General features: G+C 44.5%; 1 protein-coding gene across 1 annotated transcript in view; it reads left to right on the top strand.

The window, feature by feature from the left end:
- Positions 1–17,485, top strand: part of Arp6 (Actin-related protein 6) — a 50,766-nt gene that overhangs the window by 1,482 nt on the left and 31,799 nt on the right. The window contains exons 2-4 of the mRNA XM_075676161.1: positions 1,450–1,567; positions 6,738–6,806; positions 12,573–12,696. Coding sequence (XP_075532276.1) covers positions 1,450–1,567; positions 6,738–6,806; positions 12,573–12,696 — 311 coding nt within the window. The remainder of the gene's footprint in view (positions 1–1,449; positions 1,568–6,737; positions 6,807–12,572; positions 12,697–17,485) is intronic.

A 17,485-nucleotide genomic window follows, 5' to 3' on the forward strand; every position in this document is an offset into this window, starting at 1 on the left:
ATACAAGGGGCATTCATGAGTTTGTATTGTTGTCCTCGAGGAACAGAAACTAGTTGATGAGACTCGGCTGCGATCTTAACCTCAGCTTGCATTCTCGTTAACTTGCTGTGCTATTTGCTCAACAATTGTCCGCTGGTCACCAAGCACCAGAGCTGCCGCTTCCACATCTACATGCACTTTGCGATTGAGCGACGGTCGGCCATCCGTTCTTCATTGTCTGGGTTTGTTTGACTGCATTGAAATTGAAATCATCTGCACCACTTCACAGCAATGTCACCGGCTGGGGCGTTGTCACCATACACCGCCAGCAGCTCGGCATGCATTTCTTTGGCATTGTGTCTATTGAAAAGAAAAACTTACGGGCACTATCACTTCCGTTTTTATTTTGGGGGGGGGGTGTTACACACGGTACTGGATAGGACACAGTTCTTATATTCCACTAAAACTAGAGAGGCGCATGCTCATTTCGGTGCCTACTGTGTAAGCCTGTTCCGAATTTATGGTAGCAAAAATATAAGCTTTATAAAGGCCCCTTGTACATTGGGAGGTACACGTCTCCAGCCAAAATTTGATTATTGGCCCAACATTTTGAAGCCAGCTCAACAGCTTTAGGGCTGACGACAATTAAACATCTCCTATCCATCGCTACCTCTAAAGAAGCAGCCAAGCTGGCTTCAAAATGGCACATACAATAAAATCAACGAGAAGAAGATGGAAAACTGAGGGGCCCAATTTTTTTGTTAAATGCAACCATACGAACCCAGTAAAAACATAAGAGAAATTAAGTGCAGATTTAATTGAAGTGTAAAAAGGATAAGCTGAATAGAAATGAAATGGACGAAAAAAAAAAACAACTTGCCACTGGGTGAAGCCAAACTCCCCTGTTTCACGTAATGCTAGGTATCTGGTACAAGAAAAAAGTTTTGGTCGAAGACTGCTAATTCTAGTACTCAGTCAGTGCGTGCGTTTGTTGTCTCAAGATGTCGGTCCTGTCATCATCCACATTATCGCGGCACCATCATGCAGAGCAAGGTTCGCCGATGTCATGTAGCAGTAAGGCTGTGTCGGAATGTCTGTTGCTCATAAGAAAACATGAGTGCTGTGAACGTTTCCTCTAGCTTTGCTCACAAGTGGCAGCTGCAGTAATATCAGGAACAGAGCGAGTCACTGTGTCATGACGTCATGACTCGTCCACCTCCCAGGTGCTGGAAGTGGTTTGTAGGAGTAAGACATCAGGAGTATGTTTACCACATAAGTACCCTGATGTACATAAGTGGTATTACAGAGAGCAGTAAATAATTATTAGTAGATTCTTGATGGTGCTTTGACACTTGCCAGTACTTTTTCTAAAGTTTAGAGTGTTTGGACTTACATATATAAAAAAAAAGTTCTAGAATTTAATCTTGCCGCTCTTTTAACCTAGTGTGTGCATACAAAACCTGCTTGCAGGGTGCTTCCAAACTGCATCACTAAAGCCAAGAGTGAGCGTCGACGCCAGTTCATTGCCGATCAGTTGGATGACTGCAAGGACATGTCGGGCCTCTTCTACCTGCTGCCATTCCAGAAGGTTTGCATGACTTGATTACGCCATCTCGTGTGCATGCTCCAATGGAGTCCTTATGCCAATGTCGCACACGGGCACTTTTGATCGGCACCGATCGCAATCTGCATCGAGTGCTGCTATGCGGGCGCCTTCTGTCACCATCTACCCCAATCTGGATCGAGTGATGCCGCACAGGATCTTTTGATCACCGTGAAACCCTGTCTGGATCAAGTGCTCCTACACAGGCACTTTCGATCACAATTGAGCGTGAGCTGGATTGAGCTCGATAGTGCTGCTACAAGGGCATCTTTGCTTGCAATTGAGCCTGATCTAGATTGAGCTCAGTATGGATTGATAACTGCTACGCACACACTTTCAATCACAACGGTGTTGGATCTGGATTCAGTCAATAACGATTCACACATTGCAATCAAGTTTGTCTACTGCGATCGAAGGCCGGCATCCGCATTATGTTTTACATTGCATATTTGGCAAATTTGGCAAATGCTTTGGGCCCACTTAGCAACACGTGGTATGCCAGAGCTAACCAGACCGGAACCGAACTGAAATAATATGTTTTCTCCCACCCTGAACCCGAACTGTAACATTTTGGAGGAACTGTTCTAAACCGGTTCAACCACAGGTTCAACCCAGGGTAACTTTTGATTGAATGACCATGCGGTACACTGCATTGATGAGAGTAAAGGACGTCTGTTGTGTCAATTCATCACAGTGCACGGAGTGTTATCTCTGTAACAGTCTTGTGGTTCACCACTGTGATGTCATTGGCTAACTCAACTGGACGCATTGTTGGCACCTATTAGCGTCCATTAATGGATACGGCACATTTGCATTTCACACTTCAATAGAGGTAGTATAGGGGGCAAATTTTGTGACTCCTGGTTTTACGAATGTCATCATTGCAGTTTATGCACAGCCTCATGCTCTGCTTGAACCATGGCTTGAAGAAATTGAAGTTTTCACCACTCACATCATATACTGATTTGTAAATATTGCTGGCAACTTCCGTATGAAACGCTAGCTTTAGGGCCCAGTTGATGGAGATAGTATGCATGGTGCATAGCTATCACAATTCGCATTCGCCCATAATCTCAAAGCACTCGGTAACACTCGATCTCTACCTATATTTGAATTACAGATTGTTCACAACTGGATGGATGGTGTGTTAGCATCTCTTGCTCTTGCCTCGTGTAGCTATGACTGGTTTGTTAAAGATTCCAAAGCTCTTACTATCAAAATATTCAATTGTTTTTTTTTTCTCTCAAAACAAGGCTCAACTGAAATTCCTTACAAAATTTGGAACACAAAACATTCTGGAATCGCTCTGTAATTCTAACTGCTTCCAATTCATTCAGCTAACTCCCCTTTATTCAAAAGGAGGTCTAAAGATTCTCGTTAAATTCGACATTCATTTCAGACACTTGCGTAAAACTCATTTACGACCAGTTGTTCCGCGATCAGGCGGGAGCAACTCCTGGTGGACACCAGATTTGCCAATTGAGCGTGAATGCATCACCAATGCATAGGCGTTTTCGCAATATAAAAGAACCCCAACTTGGGGAACTTTGCAAGTCTCCATACCATGAAGCTTTTGCCTATGTCCACCGGCCTCCAAGTGGATTTGCATATCATTAAAACAGCAAAATATATTTGGCCTCCCATTACCAGTCTTGTTTGAAAAACAGTAACTTTCATCTTTTCACTTCCGCACGGTGGTCCCGTAATAAGTCTTCTACGCTCCGCTGGTCTGTTGACCACTCTAACTTCTGTAGATTAACTGCCGATGATTATTTCACTTGGTTCCAGCAGTCAATGGCTGACCGAAATCAAACTAATGACATGCCTTTCACCATTGGAGAAATCAAAAACCCTGGGTAACACCCGTTCTACTGAGGGATGGGACGGGCTCGCTCTCCGCATGTTGAACAGTCTTTTTTCATATGCAACCAGCATTCTTTTTTTGACGCTTAATTCTTGTTTTAAAACTAATGCACTTCCCCATTTGTTGACGAGAAGGTAGCATTATTCTTGCAGCAAAACGTGACCAGCCACCCAATTCACTCTCGTCATGCTGGCCTCATCTAATGGATTTCATTTCTGGCAAAAATTTCAAACAGCTTTCGAATTCGAGTAAATGTTATTTTATACACTCTAATCATGTACCCTAGCCTAAACAATCTGGTTTTACAATTTGGTTTTACAATTTGGTTTTACTATAAGAACACTTGGTGAAATTAAACGTAAGAAGTTACACGCTTCACACATCTCTCTTGATTTCAAATGTGCCTTGACAGCATTTTGCATCCCATGGTAGTACTATTACAGTTTTTCAAATCTCGTAACAACTCTAAAAACACCTGCCATCAGTTAGGAAAGTGTTTCCCGAACTGTCGTTTGCTGCTCTAGCGCCAAGTGTAAACCACACCTTCCAATTGGAGGTGTGGTTTTCACCTTCAGTAGGAAGTCCTGCGGGCTCACCAATAAGTCATTTACTATGGGATATTTATTATTCATTGACCTTCAAAGCTCCCTTTACCACCCGGTGTGTCAACACAGGAACACGCCGGCACAGGTGGTTGTGATTTCTGCAACCAACCAATCGGATCAATAAGCAAGGGCACTCGTGTTATCTCCAGCTGGGCGTGCTGTGTAGGAGTGACCAGCACAGAAAAATCGTGCTTCCCATGCTTACCCAAAAGTCACGCCAATACTTCTATCGAAAACCTACTGTTCCTTCAAATAGCGTCATCCTCAGATGTTAATCAAAAATAAAAATCCTCGGCATTATTTTTTATTCGAACCTAACCTTTACAGAACACGTAAACTACCTCCAAAAAAATATCAGAAATTCATTGTTCCCATTTAATCGTTATTTTCGAAATGCGCTGCTCCGTATCCCCAGTTGACGTCCGCGTTGCCCCTTTGGTGGCCGACATTTCTGATCTCTTGTCTCACCTGAAATCTTACCTCCATACAATGCACACTCCTACTCTCCTTCACAGGTGTAAAACTTGTGCGGAGTTCAACAATTTGTGAGTCGACTCCCATCGCCTCAGTCGTCCTGTCTTTCTTTTTTCTCATGCTCAGTTTTCAGTTACTTGCAAACTAGCCCGGCGGCCCGATTAACTATGATATTACGTGTTCGCTTACAACTAGGTGCCTTATTAAAATAAGGTGAACATAATACGTGGTAGTTAACAGCAGAATAGATATTGATTTTGCACGCTATGGACAACGAGTGTGGGCAACTTCAAGAATCACCGGCTAGAGTGACTGTAGCATTGTGCTACTAAGCCCGAGGGCGCAGGATTGAATCCCGGCCACGGCGGCCACATTTCGACGAGGGTGAAATGCAAAAGACGCCCATGTACTAGGCCTTTGGGTCACATTGAAGAACCCCAGGTGCTCAAAATTAATCCAGACTCCTTCACTGTGGCATGGCTCATAATCAAATCATGGTTTTGGCATGTAAAACCCCAGAAATTCATTTTTAATTTACCTTCAAGAATCCAACGCAGGAAAAAATTTGGAGGACTGGTATCGGGGCAAACCGCTGAATAGGCACACAGGGTGCTACAAAGCTTACTAAATGTACAAATTCCAACCCTGACATGCAGCTATGTATCGTGCATCATTTTTGTGATAACATTTGCAAGTTAATGCCTGCGCGAAAGAAAACGGTCTTACATAGCTAGTAGCCAAGGATCTCTCTAAAACGTTGCACTTAGTTCAACTGGAGGCATGCAAATGTCTTTTTCTTTCTTCAAACCTGTTTGAACCCAAATGAGCCAGTTTAGTATTCTCTGAAATGGTTCAGACTCCTTTTTTTTTATCCAGAGCTGAACTTGAATTGAACTGAAAAGCGTGAACTAAAACGGAACCCGAATTCAGTCCAACACCCTGAGTAGCAGTGATTATTGCCGATTGCAGTAGAAAAGTTCAATTGTGGCCAGGCTCGATTGGGATTGAAAATGCCCATGCGACACTGGTATTAGGTCAGCATCAGATTTGGTACCTTGTCTTGCATATGAGCAGATCAATAGTGTCTGTTGATCTGTTCATAAACTAGGACTGTGCGAATATTTGAAACTGTTGAATAAGAAATCAAATTACCTTCTATCCGATTCACTCTCAGAGTTGAATAGCCACTATTCATAAATATGAATAGTTTTTGAATATTTTAAATTGTCAAGTGAACACTGTCGAACATGAAATTGGAGCAAAAGGGCAACAAATTTCATATCGGTGGCCATAGTAGGCTTAAAAAATGATAAGTTACATAGTGAAACACGCTATGTCTCTCAGGAGCCTGACTTTTGCTTTTAAAATGATATCATTCACACGCTGCAAACAGCCCTGGGTTTTGGAACAATGTGCTAATCGGTGGCTAGTGCTCCATTTCTGCTTTTATTAAACAGTTCATAACGTGATGTGCCCCCCCCCCCCCCCCCCCCAATAAGAGAAGCTTGCTAACTAAATTCTAAGTGGCAAGTACGACTTTTCCTCATTCGAAAACTGTTCGGTTCAATCCCGAAAACTGCTGTTTGCACGCCCCTACTCGCAATCTTCAAATCTTGCACATCCTTGCAAAAATTGTGGACTGACCCCAAAGGTGATGCGATCTAAAATGTGGGCCATTCACTCGGGCATGTATCACTGGGTATACGCAGACATTGCAGTAGCACCGCTAACTGGCGCAACGTGCCCAGAGATAGATAAGCGCGAGAGAAAAACCCATTTGCAGTGTACATGGCTCATACATGACACGTTTTGGTTATTCATTGTAGATCAGGCAAAGCAATGAAGGAGGCTAGTTGGTGGACATTCATGATTATATTGCGCTTAGTTTTACACTGATGATTTTAAGTGAACGACAGGACGTGGACGTACGTAGCGTAAGCAGATGATGTAGATGAGTTCTGCCTGAATTTTTTATTCCTTTGACAGCTTCGAATGGTGAATTCTCCGACTGAGTACGAATTGAATAGAGGGGAGTGTTTGATTTGTATCCGAAATTGCAAATATTCACACACCCCTAGTTATTTTTACTGTAGCTTGGCAGGCCTCTCCCGGATGGATGACAATTCCGCACTTTCTTTCACCTCTTGTGGTACGGCATGACTTTTCCTAATTAATTTGTACGACCGTCCTCTCGTTTTCATCTCTCCCGCAGGGATACCTGGTCAACTGGGAAGTGGAGAAGCAGGTGTGGGACTACATGTTCGGGAAGGACGTCTTCAACGTAAGCACCACACCACTTTGCAACTGTATCACTCGGGGGCAGCTGGGGAACTCGTTGAGCAAACCCGCCTCTGTGGCTCAGTAGCCACGGCGTTTTCATTGCAGAGCGTGAGGTTGTGGGTTCGAACCCCAGCTGCCATGGCCAGCATTCTCTTGGGAGGTGCGACAGAGCTGTATTACTAAAATTACTAGAGATGAACTCTGGCACTCTGGTAGTTCAGTTGTCATGGGTGTAATGGTCAGTACTTTGTTACTGCTTGTGGTTTCTAACGTTCCTGCACCTTTGTTTGCTGTGTATTAATTGTATTTACAACGCAACATATGGTTGAAAATGACCAATTTGCAAAGCACCTTGCTTCCAGCTCCTATAGACACTAGTACCACTGCTCCCTCAAGTCACTTTTATAGGAAATATGTGGGTTGCCGGATGCAAAACACTTGAATTTTGGTGCCCATTAAAGAGCCCCAGGCACCCGCCGTGGTTGCTCAGTGGCTATGGTGTTGGGCTGCTGAGCACGAGGTCGCAGGATCGAATCCCGGCCACGGCGGCCGCATTTCGATGGGGGCGAAATGTGAAAACACCTGTGTACTTAGATTTAGGTGCACGTTAAAGAACCCCAGGTGGTCAAAATTTCCGGAGTCCTCCACTATGGCGTGCCTCATAATCAGAAAGTGGTTTTGGCACGTAAAACCCTATAATTTAATTTAAAGAGCATGCGGTCAAAATTCATCAGGAGCCCCCCACTACGGCTTCTCTCTTACCCCAGGATTTACACTACACCAAAAAATTCTTTGAGGTTATTGTTAATCGAAAGTAAAAGTGAATACCATTGATTTCGATCAGTGATAACTGGATTCCAACTTCAAAGTGTGGCCTAACTGATTACTTGATGTACTTGCTGGAAAATTTGCCTAGAGGAGGCCGGACGTAGACGTTTTCGGTGGGAGATAAGGAACCCTTGAAACATTCACTGTTCCTTAGTGCTGCTCTCCAGTTATTGGGGTCATGATTAAATATGGTTGAGTCCAGATATGATGATCTTGCTTACAGCGAACTTTGGGCTACTATTTACAGTTTCTCAACAACCAAAATGTTTGAAAGTAGCCTGTGAGAGAACAGTCTGCTTATAACAACTTGTGTCCTGCTCAATTTGGCTTCAGCTAACAGAATCAACTGTAGGGTGGCAGTGTTCCTATGAGCTAGGAAAGGGACAAGCCAGGGATTGGTCTCAGTGGTCTTGACATCATCTTCCTTGAACTTAATAGTATTTCATCGAAGCATGTTGTATGGGATGCGGGCTTTACCAACAGCCATGATGGTGGCTTGACAAATTCGTAGAGTTCCATTCAGAGACTAATTAGCACTCAATCAGCAATTTCTGCCACTGAATTTAGTGCGCGTAATTTTTAGAAATCAAGCATCGTCGTTTCTTGGGCTTTGTGAGTGCTGTATCGGTAATTTTGAAGGCAAGTCCAACTGCAAGGGTCTTCTGATATACAGTAGGGAACACATTTTGTGCAATGAAGGCATTACCGTATTTACTCGCATAATCATCGCACTTTTTTGACAAAAAAATTGACGCAAATTCAGGGGTGCCATCATTACGCGGGTTCAATTTCCCGCAAAAAAAAGAAATTTTTTCATCCTGCGTTTGCTGCGGGATGACAACAGTCAACAAATGGGTGGCTGCTGCTGTGTGTAGCGGGACGCCAAAACAAAAATGGCGGCCGGCCCGTTTCTTTTTTTCTTCTCGTGAGCACATTACGTGCACTGAAACAGTTTCTTCCGTATCAGTAATAAATAATGTAGTTAATATCGGCAAGTTTGCGGCAATAACGTAGCCATGTAGACTTTGAGGGGACAGAAACAGATGGGCACGCTTAGCTGCCAGTGACAGAAACACATGGTAGGCATGCTGCGGCAATAGTTGTGAAAACTGTAGCATTTGTCTTCGCTACTATCCTAATACGGCACGTTTCCGCTAAGAGCGGGCGAATATCTTAGCTGTGTTACAAGCGTCGGCGTGTGAATAGGGTACACTTCTAACGTATCAGTGTAAACGTGGCTGCTATCGTTGCCGCTCGCGGTTTGTTGCGTGCCCACGAGTGCAGCCGAGAAAAATTGAAAGGCACCTTTTTTGTTGTTGTTGTTGACCACAACCATTATAAAGCCTGCACATAATAAAGGCAAGTTTGGTTGCAGGTTTTCTTTTGCCATGGAAGTACGGAAAGTGATGAACGGAATGAAATGGTGCATCTGCTTTAACAATGTTTGATGTGCGCAGACCGCTTGGCTTGTCTTGAAGAGTCATTCGCGTAGCATTCGACAGATGGTAAGCGCGATCATTATTAGGTAGACTTGGCACAGGACATATCGCTGCGGCTAGTTCGGGGTGTGATCACTACATGGGAAACAAAAAAAAAAACACATTTTGACGACAAAATTCAGGGGTGCAATCATTATGCGAGTAAATACGGTAGTTTTATCCGGGCTGAGCTCTGCATGCCAACTCTCCCAAATAATTCATGTTTACAAATCTGGGCTGGTTGTATAATTTCACGGGTGTTGAAAAAGTAAATCCTGTTCACGAAAAAGTCTCACTCATCAGTTTCTGAACCTTCCAATGAACGTCTTCTGATGGTGAAAGAATGCAAGAGGGCAACTGCTTCAAGCAAGTTTATTATTATTATTATTTATTATTTAAAATACCTTACAGGCCCTATGCGGGCATTGTGTAAGGGGGGTACAAAATCAAGGGGGAAAAGAAAGAGTAAACAGCCTTCTAAAGTGTAATACAAAAGATAGGCCTCAATGCAGGACTCATTACTACCAAAAACATGTAAAAGGAACAACTGAAGTAATGAAGGGCCACAAAGGTACGCTTAAGGAAATAACACGAGTAAAACTCAACGTAAGGTACTAATACTATAAAGTAAAATACACGAAAAATGAACATATCAGGGAGTACAATTCTTGAAGGGATATTTAGGGAAATAGACGCAAAAAAGCTATAATATATACAAGGCATACAAGTGAACATGTGGCGCAGCATAAAATACATATTATACATATACAGTCAACGAACAATTTTTGGGACATGCCAGATAACTCGGACGCCTTTCTGGCACTGCCACGTTCCCCATGGAGGCAATGTTTAAAGACGACTGAAACTTCTGATGCTGAAACTTTTTGCTGTCTGATTTTCCGCACTTTTTGCTGTGACCACAGGCTTGAAATGATAATCAAAACCACCACCAGCCGTAGCTGTAGCCACCACAGCAATGCTAGACCTAGCTGCTTTGATATGTACTACCAAGCTTTTTACGGTTCGGTGTCATGTTGGTCATTGAAAGAATTCGCTGCCATCAGCAATGGCACTGACTCTGGATCTTTCATCCCCATCAATGGATTCAAAACGCAGAAAGTACTTCAAGAGTAAGTGTTGCACAATGCCGGTTCCTGAAAGTCAGCTTTGCCACAATACAGCGGTGTTGTGCGGTCAAGCACACACAATGTATTGCAATTAAACGTACCAAGAGCAGGAAGGGGCCACTGTCATGGGACTCCGTATGTATTCTTTAATTGAACATGCCAGCACCCACCATCTGGTGTCACAGTACGAGCACCGATATGCCTTTCAAGTGTACTGGCAGGACTTTTTGGACGTGCCTGTGGCGATTTGAGCCCGTGGGGGCAGTAAAGGCATGCATTTATTTTTTCGTACTGCTAGATTTTTCAGACATTTTCACAGCGGCTAGGAGGTACAAAAAAATCGGCCGCTGACTGTATAGTACAGACGAATTCCTCAAGTAGGCAAAACAAGTGACAGGGTAGCGCAAGAAGTCACTGTGATCTCAACACACTGTTTAATTAGCACTGCCTACTGCTCAATAATTGACGATTTGCACTGTACACTGTACTGTACAATAATTGACGACTTTCCCTGGTCGTGTCATCAGGACTTTGCTAATTTTAATGTTCTCAGGTTGTTAAATAGATAATTCGATTCACCATTTCCATCAGATGTGCCCGTGCTGACCAAATCAACTTCTGATTATTCGCTGATGGCCAGTTTCAGGATCAAAATAAAACTTTGCACTGATAGAAATGTATGGCCACCAGCCAGGACCTTCGGTCACGATCTAATTATCTCGAAAATCAAATTAGCCATAGTCAAATGACTGAAAATGTACTGTAGTACCATCAAGAAATGGGTAGTGGCCGTGTTGCATAGGCTATCATAAAAGATGTGACAGTTTTCTGTCAAAGCCACTGGCGAGCTACTAGGCAGCACCACACAGTGGTGTTTCACAAAGGAAGCGCTTGAAGTAACGTTCATATATTTTTAGAGCACAGCTCCTAATGGCCCGTTCCAGTGGTGGCGGTGGCATAACCATGCGAACGAGAACGACATTAAAAGATGAAAGAACGAACATGGAGCGGCAGATGAAAGGGCACGAGCCGTAAATGGCAGAGACCAATGGGAGCGGCGCCTTCAACCACGTGACCGCTCTATGCATACTCGTATCTGCTCTAAGCCGGACAGCTCCTTTCATTCTGTCGTCTGCTCACGTCTGCTCTCGCTCACGCTTGTTTGGTTTGCTTGGTTTAGTCTCTTTCATGCTTGTTTCAGCTGTCACGTTTTGCTATTGTTTTGTAATCTGACTGTAAGCACAATGAAAATTGTGTGCTACCTACTTTCGGGAAGCCAAGTGGCACCAGCGACTGCACTGGAACCTTTGATGAGTCATGTATAAAAGCTGACGCACTGGACGCGCAGATCAGATTTTCGACGATTGCCGGCTCTGCTACATGTCTCTCTCAAATTCTTTGTCTCAGTATATCACGAAATGAAAACACGTATAGAGCTGCGCTCAAATTTCGCATCAGGGAGTATCATAATTGTTGGTGAATTTCCTTTTGCTTCTCTGCTTCAATGCAGCACAGGATTCATTCTACATGTGTTATCTTGCAGAATAATGCATGCTGTCGTGACAGACTGAAGGAAGGCCCAAGAAATGAGGGGACGCATTGAAAAGAATAGAAAAAGTAAGCAGTTGGTGGAAGGCATTCGGTGTTACAGTGAATAGTCAAATTCAGTTTTAAAAGGAGCTCAGGATGGGCATAAAAGCGTAGCCGCTTTGGAGAGACATTATTGTGAAAGGGCGGAAGGAACACGCATCAATGATACATGCTCACGCAAGGGTGAAGATCAAAGAAACTGCACGGAAAGGTGAAAGGGAAAACTTGCACTAGTAATCGTAATTGCCGTTTGCGTGGCTTTCTTCCTTTGTCTGCCGCACTGTGCTTCCATTTTGTGTTCATTTCTTGTACCTTTCGGAGCACCTGCAGAATACAGAAAGGTCTTGTTTAGCTGAGGATTGTAACACCCGCGTTCGTGACCGACAACTTGGTGAGATAAAAGTTTTTAGTAGAAGTAGTAAAACAGGTGCGCAACTGATATTAGAAGCATTCTTAAATATTAAAGAGTGGGAGTGATTGTGTCAGCCATCTGTCTATCAACTTTTTATAACTGAGAGAAAGCTTTTTCTTAATGTGCGCGTGGTTAGACACCTTCATGCTGGCAGCCCTGTTTCGTCCAAGTGCCCTTCATTTCTTCCGTGTGTAGCAGCCCATGTCGGTGAATAAACAGTGTGAGTTTAGCACTTGTTCTCCATAGCGCGAGTTTAGCAGTTCAAACCATCCCGTGTGATTGTGTTGGTCTTTGCGTTACTTTCTGTTGCAAGTGTGCTTTCTTTATCACAGTGCCAATTTGAGGAGACTTGCCTGATCCTGACGGAGCCGTTCTTCAACTTCCCCTCCATCAGGGAGAGCCTGGTGGAAGTGCTTTATGAGGAATACCAGTTCCATTCACTCCTGCTCACTACAGGTGAGTGGGCAGGGAGGGAGGAGGATGGGGGCGGGCTGCCGATGAAGTTGTGCCACTTCTGGATTCGCAGGCTTGTTTTTTGTTTTGAATCAAAATGATTCAATCAAATCAATTCGTGGTCCATTTTTAAAGGGACACTAAATCAGTTTCGCCTGATAATGTGTTCTTCGAAAGCGCTATTGTTGTTAATTTCGCTATACTAGGTTGGTTATCAGAAGAGAAAATAAGCGTCAAAGCTTCATTTTCTTAGTTTCACGCCAAAGCCCTGATGCCGCGACATCACTGTGATGTCAGGGATTTTAAAGTGAGCAGTAAACCCTGCTTATGAAGGGAATTGGACGGCTAAAAAAATTCTATATATGCGGTAATTCAATAAAAGCAACTACTCTGTTAAAAGTAAGGAAATTGGAGCTGAAATAGCACAACGCCGCGGAAGTCTAATATGGTGGTCACCTGGCACATTTTTGATGCGATTGAGTCAGATCGGGATCTAATGTCTAAGATTGGGATCAAGAGCTGCGGGGGGGGGGGGGGGGGCAATGGAGTGCACATTCGGGTGACTTTGGGCCTGCGGAAGGAGGGGTGGAGTAAAATTTGTCTGCTCCATTGCTCACTGCTTCCACAGTGCAGCTGCTTGCCACTGATAACGTGCAGGCTCAGCTTGGAGGAGAAGGGTAGGCCAACGGAGAGGGTCGCTTGGTGCGACTGAGCCCCCTGAATAAAACTAAAGGCAGCGACATTCTTTTATCTTGCGATCCGGTGGAGGCCAATGACCCCACCATGCTTCCCAATAGGGAATGGGGGGGGGTTCCCTTGCCGAAGAACTTCAGGACAACCTTCCCCCTCTTACCCACTAAAAATTCCTTTTAAAAAAAAAACAGAAAGGAAGACTGCTGCACAAGGAAAAAAAACACCTACACGTCAGCATCAGCTCAGTCGCGTCTGATTCTGAAAAAAACAATTATTTGTGATAGTTGCAAGAAAGAAAGGAAAAGGAGAGTTCTGCTGGCCACACGTGTGATGACACCTCAACAACGGCCAACAAGGGGGGTGCAGTAGCGACTATTAGCGCAGTTTGCTCGGGACATTTGCAAGGTATATCACGAATGCATGCGGCTAGCGGACAGGATAGGTCACTGAGCCCACGCTCTTCTCTAGCTGCGTTGTGCTTGCGTTGCACGGGTTGGCTTCTTCCTTCGCTGAGCCATGCTCTTTCACCCCACCCCCCTGCACACATCTCTTTCTCTTCAATTCATGTAACCTGTCATTAGAATCGAACAAGTCGTGTCTCTCTATAGAGCCAATGTTTCAGAACCATGACCTGTATTTGTCAGGGCAATAACTGCCATGACCTCTTGATGGAAACGTGCGGCCGTGAAACGCCTTTGCTTCTCCCCCCGCTTACAATGGCAAAATTGATATAAGTTGACGTGCGGAGGTGGTGGAAGTAAAAATGTTCAAAAGTGACGGTGTTTACATTTATTAGTGAGAGGAGGGTGAGGGGGGGGGGGGTCCAGCCGATTTCTTCAAGTAGCAGCAAAAAATGGAAAAGAATGTTCACTGTATAAGCAGGCGTTATCGTTTCTAGAGGCCACATTTTTCTGGTGCGCAACCTTGGCGATGTAGAGGTGCAGCCTTTCCTTGCACTGAGTGGCTGGTATTTTTAAGGAAGGGGTAGAGAATTTTCGGCTGTGCGGCAGTCAACGTTAGGCCGGCGGTTGGACCAGATGGCAGAAGCGTTGTGGGTTCATGTCGATGGCCACAGATGACGGTATACCATAGTAGTGTGCATCTTCACTCAATTGGACCCCAGTGTCTTCGGCCTAACGTCACCTTCATGTAGCATAAAGAGGAAGGGCCATGTATTTGCATTTGATGTGGCAGCCGATTGTTTGTCACAGTAGTCCACTTCAGCGGACCCAACTTTGTCAAACTGCATCATTGGACTAAGGCCAAGTAACACCAATTCATCTCATCTGCACAAGGACTAGCCGATGGATTATGTTGAGATCCATAGGTCATTTTTTTTTTTTTTCTGTTTTCGTGTTTATTTTCCACTACGGTTGTGTGCCCATACCAGCCACCCCATTTGTGCGGTTGTTAATGGGTTAGGGGTCATAGAAGGCCATGAATTTCTTTTGTAACATCCAATTCTTTGTCTTCCGATGCCTAATGTTTTTCTTTCTTGTTTACTTGTATATACTCTTGTTTTGTCAAGCTCTTGTTTGCTCTTTGCATATACATAGTATGCACGTACGTCATTCAACGATACTCCGCGACTTCCGGTTTACGGCAGCGCCATTTTGAGGAACCTATAGGCCTATGTGTGCACCTGTTGATAAGGTACCCAAAGATGGCGGAAGGTAGCGAAAGCAGACGACAGCAGCGGATGTGACGTCATGTGCATACTATGTATTGCTGCGCGCTCCGTTTTGTTTCTTTGCTCGCGGCCATTTTTTAGAACCTTTTCCTTTTTGCATATGTAATGACTGCGTCTGCCTTCAGTCTCTCTCCTTGTTCCACGACATCATCACCCGTGCACAATGTACAAGCCGGCAAATTTGTTAAAAACCACTCCGACAGCAGTCCGTGGGGTTGTGGCAATGGTTCAGAGTTCGAAGCGGCTGGGATGAGATGGCATTCACTTTTCGCATTCCCCTTCGTCTGAAACAAGCTGGGGTATGTTTCTGACAATTTGCACTCCGCCTGTCTCTTGGACAGCCGTCTCTTTCCCTCAAAGGGATGCCCCATGGTTTGTATGCACAACAAGAGATGATTTTGCCCTAGAGTCACTGTAAAAAATTTCAGAGTACTGCATTCGTTTTCCCCGCACCGCCGATGCGTCCATTGGCCCAACCGTACCACGTGACTTTGGGGTGCCATGTACCTTCCAGGCGCCGGGCGGGCCGGCTGAGTTAGAGTGCAGGCAGCGCAGGTACCCTACGTTTTTTGTGTTCCGATTGTCGTGCTCGCGTTTGACTGCAAGGAAATCATGCCTAGCTGCTGCGCCTTCGGATGCAGCAACCGAACTGAGTCTGGAAAGACTTTTTTCTAGATTCCGACCGGGAAAAATGACCGAAAGCGTCGTTCTGCGTGGTTACACAGAATCGTCCGGGAGAACTTCAATCCTACAAAAAACACTCGCGCGTGCGAGGTATAAGTACACCTTGCTTGTGCTTTTCGGCACTGTTTTAGAAGACATTTAAGCGAAGTGCACGCGATGTTAGCGATGCTACGAAAATAGGAGTTCATTGCAGGGATCGTTCACATTTTGCACGCATGACGCGGGTACGCGTGTACATGTTTGTTGCTCAACACACGCAGTTATTCCGTGCTCGTGGCACGCGAAGGCACACTTGTCGTGTGAGAATTCAGCGGCCTCACGTACTCGCATGATTTCTCCACGCACGTGAGCGCGCTCTCGCCTCGAGTCACTCGACCCATATGGCACTTGTTTTTTGCAGATCATGACGATCGCAGTCAATAAAAACATGGTCAAAACGAGGCCCATGATACTTCCTTTTTTCCACTTATCCTTTGCTCATTTGTACATACACATTTCGAGCTTGAAACCAATGGCCAGGTGATATTCACAACACATGCTTCAAATTTTGAGCTTATAAGCCGAGGACATGCAATGAACTGAAGTCAGCATACATATTATGTTTTATGTTGAAATGCTACGGTGCATACCCAAATAATGTTGTGCTTGATGCGTAACAAGAAATACAAAACAACAGAACACCCAGTAGCATTAGTTTCACTCTGTCACTATGCATGTTACATAAACCGCTCTAAAAGCACACGAATGTTATACATCGCCTATATAACTTCGAAAAAAAAGTGCTGCGTCACCAGCGGGCATTCCTGCTTTTTTTTTACGCAGGCAGCAAATCTTGGCAGTCTTCTTTAAGAAAACAGTCATAAATAAGTTGAGAAGAGTAGCCGCTCATAAACGCACTAGACAGCCGCGTTCATGAATCGCAATGTAGCAAACTCTCGCACATTATCAGCGTACAGAAGTACATATACGTTGCTGTAATCACGCAAATGGCTCATATTGGCCTTCCACAAGATTAAGTGTGCAAAATCGTCATCGAAGTTGGTTTTTACGCCTGCTGTGCACAGATCGTCTTACGATCACCCCAAACACCGGTGTGTACATGGCAGTCACAGTGCGTCGTGCGTATACGGCGGACGATGTTGCCCGGCAGAATTGAGAATGCGCGGTATCCATTTACAAACTAAATTATATGTATCCGATTTAGCTTGTGAAATTATACAATGAATGTACGTGCCTGTGACACAGTGAGGTGTTAGTTTCGTCCTGCTTGGAAACATTCAATAGAAGCCGACGGCGGTCCCTGATATGTTCACGCCCAAAAGCACAAGCTTGCCTCATTCCGGCTCGAAGTGACGAAATGTTTCCTTCGTAGCTTGCTTCGTGGAAGGAAAAAAAATATGCGTGCATAATCTCCCGATAGCACCGCTATGCTGCTGCCCACAATCGTAGCACAGTTACAATATGATATGCCTTTATTTCCATAAACGTACAATTTTGGGGGGATTTAAAGAAAAAGTTGCTCGCAGCAACTTGACGCGCCTTAAACCCGGTCTGAGGGCAGCAGCAGAAGGCACAGGCACTGATACAGAGCCGACTAAAGCAATACATAAGCAAAAAACAATGACAAGTTGGCTTAGACATTATGCCAGCAAACAGAAATGCAATTAAAAAAAAAGCAGTAAACACGATCGGCGTGCAAAACAACCACTGGCTGCATTACTTCGC

The sequence above is a fragment of the Dermacentor variabilis genome, chromosome 11 (assembly GCF_050947875.1).
Source record: "Dermacentor variabilis isolate Ectoservices chromosome 11, ASM5094787v1, whole genome shotgun sequence".
Taxonomy (NCBI): domain Eukaryota; kingdom Metazoa; phylum Arthropoda; class Arachnida; order Ixodida; family Ixodidae; genus Dermacentor; species Dermacentor variabilis.